General features: G+C 38.1%; 8 protein-coding genes across 8 annotated transcripts; 1 reads left to right on the top strand and 7 right to left on the bottom strand.

Annotated features, from left to right (window-relative positions):
* Nucleotides 1-635: 635 nt before the first annotated feature.
* On the bottom strand, nt 636-1463 carry C9374_007916 (uncharacterized protein; the record flags this gene model as incomplete). Its single annotated transcript, XM_044697934.1, has 1 exon — nt 636-1463. The coding sequence occupies one exon, from the start codon at nt 1461-1463 to the stop codon at nt 636-638; it is 828 nt and encodes a 275-aa protein (XP_044546030.1).
* A 142-nt stretch (nt 1464-1605) lies between these two features.
* C9374_007915 (uncharacterized protein) lies at nt 1606-1938 on the bottom strand (the record flags this gene model as incomplete). Its single annotated transcript, XM_044697933.1, has 1 exon — nt 1606-1938. The coding sequence occupies one exon, from the start codon at nt 1936-1938 to the stop codon at nt 1606-1608; it is 333 nt and encodes a 110-aa protein (XP_044546029.1).
* A 125-nt stretch (nt 1939-2063) lies between these two features.
* C9374_007914 (uncharacterized protein) lies at nt 2064-4736 on the bottom strand (the record flags this gene model as incomplete). The annotated part of the gene is made up of 2 exons (XM_044697932.1): nt 2064-2454; nt 2506-4736. 2 exons carry the CDS (start codon nt 4734-4736, stop codon nt 2064-2066), a joined length of 2622 nt encoding a protein of 873 aa, XP_044546028.1.
* A 203-nt stretch (nt 4737-4939) lies between these two features.
* C9374_007913 (uncharacterized protein) lies at nt 4940-6005 on the bottom strand (the record flags this gene model as incomplete). Its single annotated transcript, XM_044697931.1, has 2 exons — nt 4940-5562; nt 5855-6005. The coding sequence occupies 2 exons, from the start codon at nt 6003-6005 to the stop codon at nt 4940-4942; spliced, it is 774 nt and encodes a 257-aa protein (XP_044546027.1).
* A 116-nt stretch (nt 6006-6121) lies between these two features.
* C9374_007912 (uncharacterized protein) lies at nt 6122-8031 on the bottom strand (the record flags this gene model as incomplete). Its single annotated transcript, XM_044697930.1, has 4 exons — nt 6122-6898; nt 7038-7182; nt 7277-7587; nt 7768-8031. The coding sequence occupies 4 exons, from the start codon at nt 8029-8031 to the stop codon at nt 6122-6124; spliced, it is 1497 nt and encodes a 498-aa protein (XP_044546026.1).
* A 216-nt stretch (nt 8032-8247) lies between these two features.
* C9374_007911 (uncharacterized protein) lies at nt 8248-9372 on the bottom strand (the record flags this gene model as incomplete). The annotated part of the gene is made up of 1 exon (XM_044697929.1): nt 8248-9372. The coding sequence occupies one exon, from the start codon at nt 9370-9372 to the stop codon at nt 8248-8250; it is 1125 nt and encodes a 374-aa protein (XP_044546025.1).
* A 381-nt stretch (nt 9373-9753) lies between these two features.
* Nucleotides 9754-10128, top strand: C9374_007910 (uncharacterized protein; the record flags this gene model as incomplete). The annotated part of the gene is made up of 1 exon (XM_044697928.1): nt 9754-10128. The coding sequence occupies one exon, from the start codon at nt 9754-9756 to the stop codon at nt 10126-10128; it is 375 nt and encodes a 124-aa protein (XP_044546024.1).
* Nucleotides 10129-10250: 122 nt separating this feature from the next.
* On the bottom strand, nt 10251-12653 carry C9374_007909 (uncharacterized protein; the record flags this gene model as incomplete). The annotated part of the gene is made up of 1 exon (XM_044697926.1): nt 10251-12653. The coding sequence occupies one exon, from the start codon at nt 12651-12653 to the stop codon at nt 10251-10253; it is 2403 nt and encodes an 800-aa protein (XP_044546023.1).
* Between the last annotated feature and the right edge of the window lie 30 nt (nt 12654-12683).

Genomic DNA, 12683 nt, shown 5'->3' with positions numbered 1-12683 from the left:
CTGAATGATACTTTCGTAAAATGATTTTCAGTCAAAAATCATCGTCCGTCATTGGAAAGGCTTGGAATTGATCTATTAACAATTCACCCAAGAGTTCTTTGAGAGCCATGATACTATTTGCTTGCTCCGTTCGTTGGACATATTCTTGTTGTTTTTGCCTCACTTGATCTACGATCTCATCATGCCGACACTCTGAAGAAGAACCTGACAACAACATCGGAGCATGCATGAAATTTCCAAAAAGCTCATCATGCAATTCCTGTTTCAATTTTTGATATTTCTGATCATAATAGCTCAATCGTTGTAGTATTACGGGTTCATCATCTTCATCGATTAAGACCTCGGAGCCAGTCTTATTTGATGATGGAAAGGATTCATGTTCTAACTGAGTTTTCAAAACCAACCGTTCCATTTTAAATTCGATTAAGGTGGTAATTCTCTCGCATTGAATTTCAATGTTTCTTTGAATACCTTGTCCGTCGCAGCTAAAAATTCTCTTTCTTCAGCAGGAGTGTCGAAAATATTAAATATTCCATAAGACATTGCTTTTATATTTTTTTTAAAGTCAACCCTGTAACATGATGCCATCGAGCTCAGTTCATACTCTTATTTATTGGCAACGTGCTGTTCAATTTCTAATCTTGTTCTTTGCTTTCTTGTTTCATGACAAAATAATTTAATTTCAAAACAGAGTCATCACAAGTTTTGATTCCAAAATCATTGGATTGCGTGACAGGTGTACTCGTTTTAAATTTCACCAAATAATTATTTTCTAAAACAGTGGCCACATCGGAATCTTTGACTTCAATGACTTGTGAGCATTCATTTAAAATTAATGCAATCAAGCTACCGGAAACATCTTTCAGTTTTCTTAATCCATCCATGCTATTGACAACATTTAATACGTAATCATTTTCACTTGCCAATACTCTTTCATCTCTTCCTAAAATGGTGTAATTAAAGTGAGGTAATTCATGTTCTAAAAATTTAACGAATTGTTCACATGAAGATTTGGAAAAGGCAACCACAGAAGCATCGGTATCATCCCTACTACTACTACTACTTGTCATGTAATTACAATATAAATACACATTTCGTTTCTCCTCTTGAGCAATTCTATTCCAAAAGTAAGATTCCATCTCGAGCAAGAATTGTCGATCAATGGCTTCGTCTTGACATCCAGGAGGGAGTGCTTTCAAAGTGTCCAATGAGGATGCTGTTGGAGTGGTTGTACTTGCTTTTTGTACTTGACGTTCTCCTCGTACTTGTACTCCTCGTTGTTGAATTTTAAATTCAAACCATTGCTTCCACAAATTCCGATGAAAAGAGACTTGTTTTTTTAATTGATCAATTTCGGATCGTTGTTGGATGAGCACATGATAGGAGAGATAGGATAAAAAGAGAGTGACAAGAAGAAGCCAAAAGTTTTGAAATGAAGATGACGAGATGGTGCGGCTCGACATTTCCGAAGGTGTTTCAAACACGTGTTTTTTTTTGTATTGATCGAAACAAATAGAAGAAGTGATTCCGAAGACTCTCCACAATAACCATCCGTTCAAAGTATTATTTTGAATAATAATTTAGTATCATATTATTCAAATACTTCTAATACATGTAAGAAAAAGCAAAGCTGTAAGAATAGGAGAAACCATCCCGTGGAGAGTCACAATAACCAATCCATGCAAGTTTGCTCGATTTGGTGGCATTAAGGTCAAACTTTTCAGAATACACAGCATTCACAAGATTGTTCTTTGTGACTGACATTTCAACAGAAACTGTTTTCTTGTGGTTGGTAGCAAAAACCATCGAAGTTCCCCAGTTGTAACTTGTGAGGTTTGCCTTGGCCTCCTTTAAAAGTGTATCTTTGGAAATACCTAATGACTTGACACCTAAAGAATAAACATCGAGCAAACTTAACGCTTGGTCACCGCTTGTCATGCAGGTCAAGTCACTCAGTTTTAGCGAAGTTCTTTTACCAGTTGTGTGGCTGCTGATCGTATAGGACTTGATACTTTCTCTTGCATGACATATAGGTACAATAAAGTATGTACCAGCTTTGAGAGTTAGGTCTTGGTAAAGGAGGATCTCGAGCTACTAATAGGACAGCCGCCGACCACAGAGCCTGTAGAATCTAACAGGATGAATCCAATGCCAGCAGCAATGGTTGGACCGTCCTTGTAACGTTGATCCTTTTGATGAATTCCAAAGAATGCTTCATCTTGATCATCATCAAACTTCACCTCAATAATTGGATATGATGATTTGTCCTCAAATGATCCTACTTGATTGGTCGTGTTACAAACGACCTTCACTTGGTTTCGTGAGAACTTGGGGTCATATTTACAAACAACTACATTAATGAAATAGTTTAGGAAATCGTTGAATGGCATGTAAAAAACTCCATCGTCCATAAATGCCATGTGTTGAAAGGCGAGTTTTGCTTCTTTGGTCCATCTGGAATATCATATTGAGCTACATCATGAAAATCACCAATAAATAGCTTACCTAGTGTCGTCGTCACACCAATCTCCTTTCCATTCACTACCTCCCCATGGATTTCGTAGCTTTACCAATTTTACTCCATTCAAAGCTTCCTTACAATCGAGTAAGGTATAAAAGTGAGACGAAATGAGCCCAACTTTTTCGCAATTGGGTGAATTTGGTGTGGAACAGCAAAAGAAGTATGATTTTTGAATGTACTCGCACAATTCGTTCCAAATGTTTTGAGCATTAAAAGAGGGGTCTCTTGAATTGAGACGTATGGAAAAGGTTGGACATCCAGTCAAATCTTCAAATGCTTCATCGGCAAAGCCCGAAATTAATTTTGAGTAGGAACCGCAAACCTTTGCATATGCCTTCTCCAACAACATTACCCATATTTCAGCAGAATGGTTGTGAGCGAAAAGAGGACTGTTCCATTCTTGAACTGGGAAAAAGTCGTCAACAATAACTCTAGTCCATTCACCTCCAACACAAAGATTAACCTCGTAAATTCCAGCTTCATTCGGTACTCGAGTTGTGAAGAGGCGCTCAATAAGTAAAGGTTTGGAAGAGATGCTCGATATTGCTGACAACAACCAGCAATCTCCCAACGACCCTTGTTTAATGTCGTCAGGTTCAATTCCATCACAAAACACCTCTAGAGACTTTCCTAATATTTCTGAGGCGCGAGCCCACTTAATATTTTCAATTCTTTTTCCAGAAAACGATGGCTCGTAAATGGTAGGATCTGTTTGAGGAGGGAAGTCCTTGTCAACAAACTTCTCATTGGATGCAATTTGATGTTTCACAACTTCACTTTGGGTGGCCAAATTTTCAATACTTTCCAATGCAATTTTCAAGTCCTTGTCCACACTTGCAGCATGTAAATCGTTCGCCTGTGTATGAGCCTGTACAGATGCAATGGATTGAATGGAGCTTGAGCTGTTGGTTTTGGAAGTTGTGTGTATAGATTTCAAGTCAATTAGTGAATCTTCTTTTTCAACAACTCTGCTGATTTGATACGCGTACGAATACACAAATGGCTTTGTTGAATCAATCAAATAAAGGGAAGAATACAACTTGGTGTGAAAGGGCAGCACCGTCATTCGATGCTGGTCACTGTACTCGGTTACCACCTTGCAATTTTCTAGCTGTTTCATGAAAAAGTAACAATTATGAGCCTTGTCACAATTATTCTTGACAGCCAATACAACACAATTGAATACTTTGAAGTAGTATCCATATACAAACAGTGAAGTTTTGACCTCATTCTCTTCGACAACTTTTCCTTCAGCCACCTTGCAATCGTATGTGATTTGAAATAGCCCTTTTGGTGGCTTAATGCGAACCAGTTGTTTTTTCGTTTCGTTTGGAAATACTACAATCTGAGGATTGGATATATCGCTACTACTACTCAAATTCTCCTGAATGAACGTTGTTTCTCCTCCCATGACCTTTAGATCGTACACTATCACAGCACTCGAAGTGTTGTTATTCTCAATGCTCAACACAGCAACTCCTTCTTTGGTCATTTCCAACACACCAAAGACACCAGGGCTCAGCTCCCTCCTCTCCACTACAAGAGCCTGAGCCTTAGATACATTCGTAAAGTAGTAGGACAAGAGGGTAGAGCCAGCCTCATCGTCGGTCAATGGCTTTTCTGGCTTTTTAACGAAATACTTGTACTTGTAAGTGGTCTTCTCCTGCTTGTCCAATATTTGAAGTTCATTCAGGATTTTCAAGTCGTACAAATCAACATAGTCATCATACACCTTGTTAGGCTTCAAATTGGTAAGGGTGGTATAATTAATTTTGACTAAAACATGGCGATCGCCTCCTCGATTGTTCAAAATGACGTTGTTGTTCTTGAGAGCAACAATCAAACTTCCAAAGCCCATATGAAAACACTCAAAGAAAACTCCATCATAGATCTCTCTAGACTCGGTTGGCTTATCTGCAAACGAGTAATTGTACATGAAATTATACTTCCAACTCTTATATCGATCAACGATAGGAAAGCTTGTAAGGTAAACCTTTGTGTCTCCGGGATACAAGAATAAGGAAAATTCCTTAGTTTTAGAGTCTTGGGCTCCTTCCACGGTCGTATGGAACATGTTCGCCAACGTGAATACAAATTTGAGATAGATGTACTTTCCCGATACATTGTCCACGTACATGTGAGCTAGTTTGATATCTCCCATGTAACTATTCTCATACGTGATTTTAATCTTCTCTGTTGTAGATGCAGAAGACATTTTTTTTGTTGTGTGTCGTTAAAATCGTTGTCATTGAAAATCTACAGTTGCTTGAGTGGTAGGAACTTGTTTGAACCAAAAAAAAACTCAACATACATCCATCAGATCCCTGCAGCACGTACATTGGTACAGCATTTGACAAATAGAAGCCACAAGTACAATAAAAATAACCTACCTCTTACATTGAAGATCATGAGATTGATTTATTCTTGAGGAATTGGTTGTTCTTGTTGTTGCATTTCCTCCTTATAAATTCCACTGTTCACGACAATAACATCGACAGCAGGTCTGTAATTTTGGTTGGTTCGGATAAGTTCCAATCTTTGCAAGAATTCCCATCCTTTCAACACTCGTCCAAAAACAACATGTTTTCCATCGAGATGAGGAGTTGGAGCCATCGTAATAAAGAATTGAGAGTTGTTGCTGTTTGGTCCCTTGTTGGCCATTGCAACACATCCACGGAATGTCTCAATGCTTAAATCTTCATCATCGAAAGATGGTCCATAAATTGAAGTTCCTCCTGTACCATCTCCCTTAGTGATATCACCTCCTTGAATGACAAATCCTCGTACAATTCTGTGGAAGATTGAGCCTCTGTATCCAATTTGTCTGTCGTGAGTTGTGAGTGAACGGAAGTTCTCAACAGTCTTTGGTTGAGCATTACCGAATAAACCAAGAACAATACGCACAGGTGGATTTCTCTTCGAAGGCTTACCAATAGAAATATCGAAAAAGACTTTTTCAGTGACTTCAAGCTTGACAGGATATGGAAGACCCTCTTCAGTCTTCTTGTATTTAATTTCTCCACTTAGTAAGAATACTAGGCCTGTAATTGTTGAGTGTATGATCCATCATTCAATGTATATGATTTGAAAATTGATGATGAGAATTGATGAAGAAGAAAAATGTGTGGACCATCAAAGATTACACACACGCGAGTTGTTGAGTGCAATGGTACAACGTTGTGATGATTTTGAATGTGGACAATAATCGACATGATGTATTTCAATGAAATGAAGATTCACGTATCAGACAATAATTCCACAAGATCGCGTGATGATGAAAATCCATGACAAGGAAATTAGTTGTTGTACGATGATCATCAAAATAAAACCTACCCAATAGAGCAATGAAAGCAACTAGAGCTCCTCCAATCAGAATGGCAAATCTCTTGACTGTATCTTCGGGAGGTGTTACTTTCTCTTGGAGTCTTTCAATTCTCTTCTTCTCCTTTTCTCTTGGATCTTTGGTCTTCTTTTGGATGGCCATTTTTTTACAATCTGTCTGCACGCAGAGCCTCCGGAACACGTCATAACGTTCACATCTTTGACAAAATCTTTGAATTTAATAAGTTATTTGTGTGTTATTATTGTGGTTATCAAAAGCTATTGCTTGTTATTGTCACTCACTCGTTCCACTAACGCGACACCTCCAAGACCTCCAGCAGCACAAACTGAGAGAATGGCATACTTTTTTCCAGTTCTCCTCAATTCGTTCATGGCTGAAGTGACCAATCTTCCACCTGTTGCACTGAAAGGATGTCCAATGGCAATTGAGGAACCATTAATATTCAACTTTTCTGGAGGAATGACTCCAATGGCCTTACTTCTACCAAGCCTCTTTTGACAAAATTCATCACTTGCAAGACATGCTGTAGTGGACAACACTTGAGCAGCAAAAGCTTCGTGAATTTCAAATAAATCCACTTGATCCAAAGTAATACCAGCACCATCCAAAACCTTTGGGAATGCCAAAACTGGAGCAAGTAAAAGTTGTGGGTATGGATCAACTGCAGTTGTGGCATACGATGAAATTCTAATGTCAACAGGATATCCCAATTCTCTGGCCTTTTCCTCGCTCATGACAAGTACACAACTGGCTCCATCAGTCAGAGGGGATGAAGAGGCAGCTGTCACAGTTCCGGTCTTTCTGAAGACTGGCTTCAATTTGCTCATCTTGGATGCATCACTATCCTCACGAATGAGGTTATCTCTGGAAATGACTTTACCATTCTTCAATCGAACGGGAACAATTTCTTCATCTAATTTTCCTTCACGTCTTGCTTTGGCTGCGTTTTTGTGAGATTGTGCTGCAAATTCGTCTTGAGTATTTCTGGTTACCTTATTGAGATCTGCCATCATGTCTGCATGATATCCCATAGTCTGAACAAGAGGTCATTAACGTTCGAAAGGTTTGTGAATATGTTGAAGGTGAGAATAAAAAATTCACAACGTTGACAAATTCCAATATTGTTCATTGGTTCAAAAATAAGAATTAACAAAGCATAGGACACACACTTACCTTACCGGTAGATCTTTCAGCAATGGCAGGTGGAGTTGGTATCCAGCTCAATGGAGATCCAGCGTCCTTAAACAATTGGATCAACCCCTTCATAGTTCCCTTATCTTTTCCGTAATTGTATTTACCCAAGGCCAATGTGAGATTTCTATTCCAAGTTGTTGAGATTTAGAGCGGACGAAAATCATGTCAAGAAGTTAATGGTTGATAAACAAAATAATACAACACGAGTTGAAACAAACCTTGGAAGAGCCATTTCTCCGTTGGACATTGAGTCTGACCCACCAGCAACAACAACTTCAGCTTGTCCATGTTCAATCAACCGAATGCCTTGCAAAATTGCTTCCAAACCAGACAAACAAGCTCTGCTGACAGTCACACCTGTAATTTTCTTTGGCAAGTTCAAGTCAATGACAATTTCTCTTGCAACGTTTGGAGCTTTTGTGTTGAGAACAACATTTCCCCAAATAATTTCATCAATAAGATTGGGGTCCAATTTTGACTTTTTCAATAGACCTTCAACGGCAGAAACTCCCAATCCGATAGAGTCCACCTGTTGCATTTCATTGATTGTGACATAGTTACATAAATAATGGGTCGGTGAGATTTGAAACAATACAGGTTAGCATGGTCGGATGATCATTCCACGGTTTTAGAATTATTTTTGAATTTCAAAAGCGTTGTATTGAGTGTATTTAGAGATGAATGGTGCGATCTCAATCGATATGCTTACCTCCATCAAATCACCAAATGCCTTTACAAAAGGTGTTCTTGCTCCGCATACAATCACTGCCTTTCTCTTTGTTGTTGATGAATTGACAGAAGCAGAAGTCTCATTAAATCCAATCATTGATTCCTCCAATCCGTGATGTTCCGAAAATGAGCAAGTTGACTGATCATGATGATTAAAATTTCCTACTGTTCCCAATGAAGAAGAGGAAGGAAACAAGTGCTGTTGCAGCATGGAGAGTCTGCGACATGACGATGATGAAGACATTTTTTTCAATGTTTTTATTCTTCCTCTTTGTGCGATCGTGGAGATGTTTGAAACAATTTTCCGAAGCTCAAGTTTTCTCCGTGTGTTATTGGTTTAACACTAAGGAAACAAGTTGATGAAATGTACGTTACAATAAATTATGAGAATGTGTTGTATTAAATCCGCAAAAGAAGGGGTGTTCAAATTGAAAAATATCATCATAGTCATTGAATAATATTATTGCATTTCTGATGCTTGCTCTGTAAGCAGGTCACGAAATAATTTCTCTTTTTCAAGATTGGCCTCATCCAAAATTCCTGCCTCAAATACTTCATTCCAAGTTTTCAAAGTAAAGAGTGGAGTGTATTTGAGATCAAAAGAGTCCAATTTAAAGGAATATGCATCCATTTTCGTTCTCATACAAGTCATGGTTTGACCTGTTTTCTCTACATGTACTGTCTTCTCATACTTGGTCTTTTTGATAAAAGTACCATACTTGAAACCCATAGGATAAGACTCCCAATCAATTTGTTTTTCTGTTTTCAATTTTTCAACGACTTGACTGGCACGAAGTCCATTCATTTCTTTGGTACTGAAAAAACATGCTCCCAAATTGGTTCGTGAATTTCTCTCGCAATCATAATTCGATCTCCATCGAATATTGTTCACAAATTCATCACTACTTTCGACTTGAAAGACTCGAGCATCAAAATAAGCTTTTCCTCTTGTCAACATTTTTTGAACTTGTTCAGGATTATAGGATTTTCGAGTTTGATTGGCAGGACATTGTTTTTCCATATATTCTTCCTTAGTTGGCCATAATGGTGCCAATTTCTGACAATTAAAATTAAATCGTACAGAGCAATAACTTGCGAGAAGTGTCGACAATTTGGTGACCTTGCCTCCAAATGCAATAGGTCGTGTTTGAGAATTCAAGGTTGTCGAATCATCATTATTACTGACCATTGGATGATTGACATTTGGAAAACACAAAGTAATTTCATCCGATTGAGTGTAGGCACAAGTGGCTTCGGTAAACTCTTCCAACAAATCTGCTGCCGTTTGAATCATGACAGCATGCAATAAATCATCATAGGGTTTTCTGAAAGGACTCGCAAACGTTGAGAATTTATGACCATCCAAACGGGCCATGAATGGCTTGTCGAGTGCGAGTGTTGGTCCTTGATTCTTCTCATAGGCTTTCATACGTTCACCAATTTCAATAAAGACTCCCGAATGGCCTTTTCTTTTATCTTTGGAAACGAATTGGGTTGTTGGTTCGATCGTTTGATCATCATCTGTTGAACTTTCCGACTTGTCAAGAATATCTTCAACAAGGCGTTCTGTGCTCGATGGAATCATTTTTTTTGTTTTTTTGGTTGGAGTGATAGAGTTCACATCTCGGTACGTTTTAAAACCAGCAACGTGTGTGCAATTTCAAAGAACCTCTCAAGAAAGACAATGCATTTGAATTGACTTCAACCATTTTTTACCCATTTTTTACGATCTTTCTTTGAACTACATACTTTTAGTGTGTGACTTACTTGTACCAACTCACTGCAGATGAAATCGCCTTAAAAAGACTCCAAGAATGCTTACTTTTTTAGCAAAAAGACATTTTAATTGATTCTTACATTCATTTTACTTTGAAAATAATAAAAAATTGAGAGATCCAAACAACGCTACACATTCTCTACTATACTCACAAGTCCGTCTTGATCAAATTTATAAACGACCCACAACATGCAACCAAAGCTCTTTAGCGTCCGTATAGCCAACGAATTACCAACCGTTTGTGCCGTCACGGTCTATTTCAAAGCAGCAGAAGGAGAAGATCGAGATGAAGAAACTCACACACTACCAGTGAACGTTGCACACGTCTTTGAAGAGAGAGAAAACTTGTTTGTTGACAACATCGAGGTTGTGACCGAGGGCAATACATATACCTTCTCTGGTCCTTACTTGAATCATGATTCTGAACGAGAGACGTTCTTTATAGTATTATCAAAACATGGAGTGGAACTGAGGATTAGAGACAAGGAGTTGAAAACAAAATACGACTACTCGGAGGTCATTGGTCCATCCTCAACAGATAATAAGGATGTTATTGGATATTGAGCAATACTTTCAAAAATTTTGTGAAATGTGTGAACCACATCTTGTTATCTCTGTGTGTATATATCTTTGACTATTTCATGATGATTCGTGAGGTGAGGATGGTCAACTCATTCGTTCATATATTATTTTTTCTTTTTGGAAGGTTTCTTTTTCAGAGATGATGATGATTCTTTCTTTGAAGAAGGACTTGTTTCTGGATTGGCGGAGGAAGCTTTGATAAGGTCCATTTCCGACCTGTTCTCAGTAGTAGTGTCTGTAGAGTGACCTTGTGGTACCTTTTCTTGCTTGGCTTTTCCCTGCTCTTGCACAATCTCCTTCTCAGCTTGCTTGGCCAATTCTTCATAATCCTTATTGTACTTTTCAAGAATGTTTTGGAAATGTTTTTGTCGTTGATCCTCAGAAAGTCCTTTCAGAGAAGCAATTTGTTGAAATGCATCACTCACTTCCAAATAAAGTTTGCTCTCTTTTCCAAACACCTTTTCAATTCTGGCCATACTTTTTTCCAGCAATGACAATGCTTCATCAATATTCCCTGTAATGTTATAAAGCTTTGCAAGTTCAGTGCTTGCAAATTCTCTCTCAAACAAATAATCTTCGGGACCATATTGTTGGTCAAATAATTGAATGGCATTTCTCAAATGTTCAATTCCCTTCTCTAGAGATCCAACCAAGTGATATTGTCGACTCGATGAATATAGCTCGTGAATAATTTCAGGTTGCGGATACTCATTGGCAATGGTCGTTTGTCTAAATGCTCTCGAATCATTGGCCATGAACTCGTCCAAAAAAAGTGAACCTTTGGTAAGCGGAATTTTAAGCAAGTATTTGGCAGGACTCATGCTAATGACTTCACGAATCAACTCGAATAAATTGTCAGATTTTTCTCTCCAATCGTTCACTTTTTTTTGATCCTCCTCAGAAAGAATGACTTGAAAATTTGCCGAATCTTGTCGAATGCCAGCTTCACCCATTTGAGTTATGGTTTTTTCCAGTGCCAACTCATGAATACAAGAGCACAATAAATCATAATTAGAAGCAAGACTGTAAGCAGCTAAAATCCATGTGGGATTATCTCGTCCATAATGTTTGTCAATAATGTTCATTCCTGACGAGATGAATTTCTCAGCCTCCAAATAAGGTCGTATTTCAGAGGCAGGAAGGTCCTTTGCTCCATTCGAATAAATTTCACCTATGGTAATAAGAGCTTTTCCAAGTTTTGCTTCATATTCAGGATTCTTCTTGTTGATACTGTCAGGAATGGCATTCAGCAAGACGCAAGCACGTTTTGCATACGATATACTGGTTTCGAATTTTTCTGCGAGTGTACCAATGGCAGCGAGTGACACCAACACCTCACCCACTTGAAGTGAGTTCTTTCCGTAAAAGGTCATGGCCTTTGTGAGAGTTCGTTCATATTGATGAAATGCTAACTGTACACGTTTTTCAGACTCGTATAAAAATCCTTGTTTTTTCAAAATTTCAAAGATCAGGTCTTGTTGTCTTCTAATTTCTGATTTGGCATCTGCTTTGTAACTCATAAGTGACAAACTGGACAGCTTATTTTCTTCTCGTTTGAGTTTATCAATGAGAAATTTGTCAGCCATTTCATATCGCCTCCACTCAGGGAATTGTTTGGCTAAACTTATGAGAGTGACCTTGGACGAGAGTTCTGTGTTGGATGTATAGATTTTGAGTATTGTATTAAGTTCTTCCTGTGAAAAAACTCCATAAAAGTAATCAGTGAAGAAAGTCACATAATTTAAAGCATTGACACTTTCCCTCACCAGATCAAAGTGTTCTTCATTTGCTTCGGCAAGATTAAAAGCGGCAAAGTACATGCTGTGCAATTCTTTTAAAGCTTCTCCATATTTTTGTGAATAGAAATAAACTAATGCTAATTTTTCTCTCATTCGAAACACATTGATATGATTTTCACCGAGAACATCCACTGAAATTTGAATACAATATTCTATTTCCGTTGTTGCTTGTTCCAAGTCTTTGATATCCATCAATAAATCGATCATTTTGTGATAATACTTTAGAATCGTGTCAAAACCTCTTCGGGAAGTAAAGCCTTCTTTGATTTGTGCTCTCACAATTTCAATTTCATATCTCGGATCAAAAGGCTCTGATGTACTTGGCTGTGAGGACATGAACTGGTCGATCATGCTCTTTAAGGTACTGTCTATTTGCGAAGTTTGCAATGCGGGAGTGGTGGATTGGTGTGCTGTTGTTGTTGTTGCAGATGTGGTGCTATTAGTAGTCATTGGCTCGGAAGTTGCTCTAACCTTTTTATGAACGCTCCCTTCATTTCTTGTTGTGCTCTTGCTCTTCGGATTCCTTTCCGATGTATGGAACGACATGTTTTGAGTAGAACCCATCCAAGAGAAGAACCATTTAATCTCTCTTGACATTTCATGATTCTTCTTCAGACCAATGCTACGGCAAGAAAAGACATGTGGATGATGAGATGATAACAAATTTTTAAAACTCGTTGAAAAAATAGGAGATGATTTTTGAAACATTTTTTTGTTGTTGAAAAGATTCAAATTTTG

Source organism: Naegleria lovaniensis, assembly GCF_003324165.1.
Source record: "Naegleria lovaniensis strain ATCC 30569 chromosome Unknown tig031, whole genome shotgun sequence".
Lineage (NCBI taxonomy): Eukaryota > Heterolobosea > Eutetramitea > Acrasida > Naegleriidae > Naegleria > Naegleria lovaniensis.
Note: the sequence above shows the minus strand (reverse complement) of the source record. Positions and strands in the feature narration are given on the sequence as shown.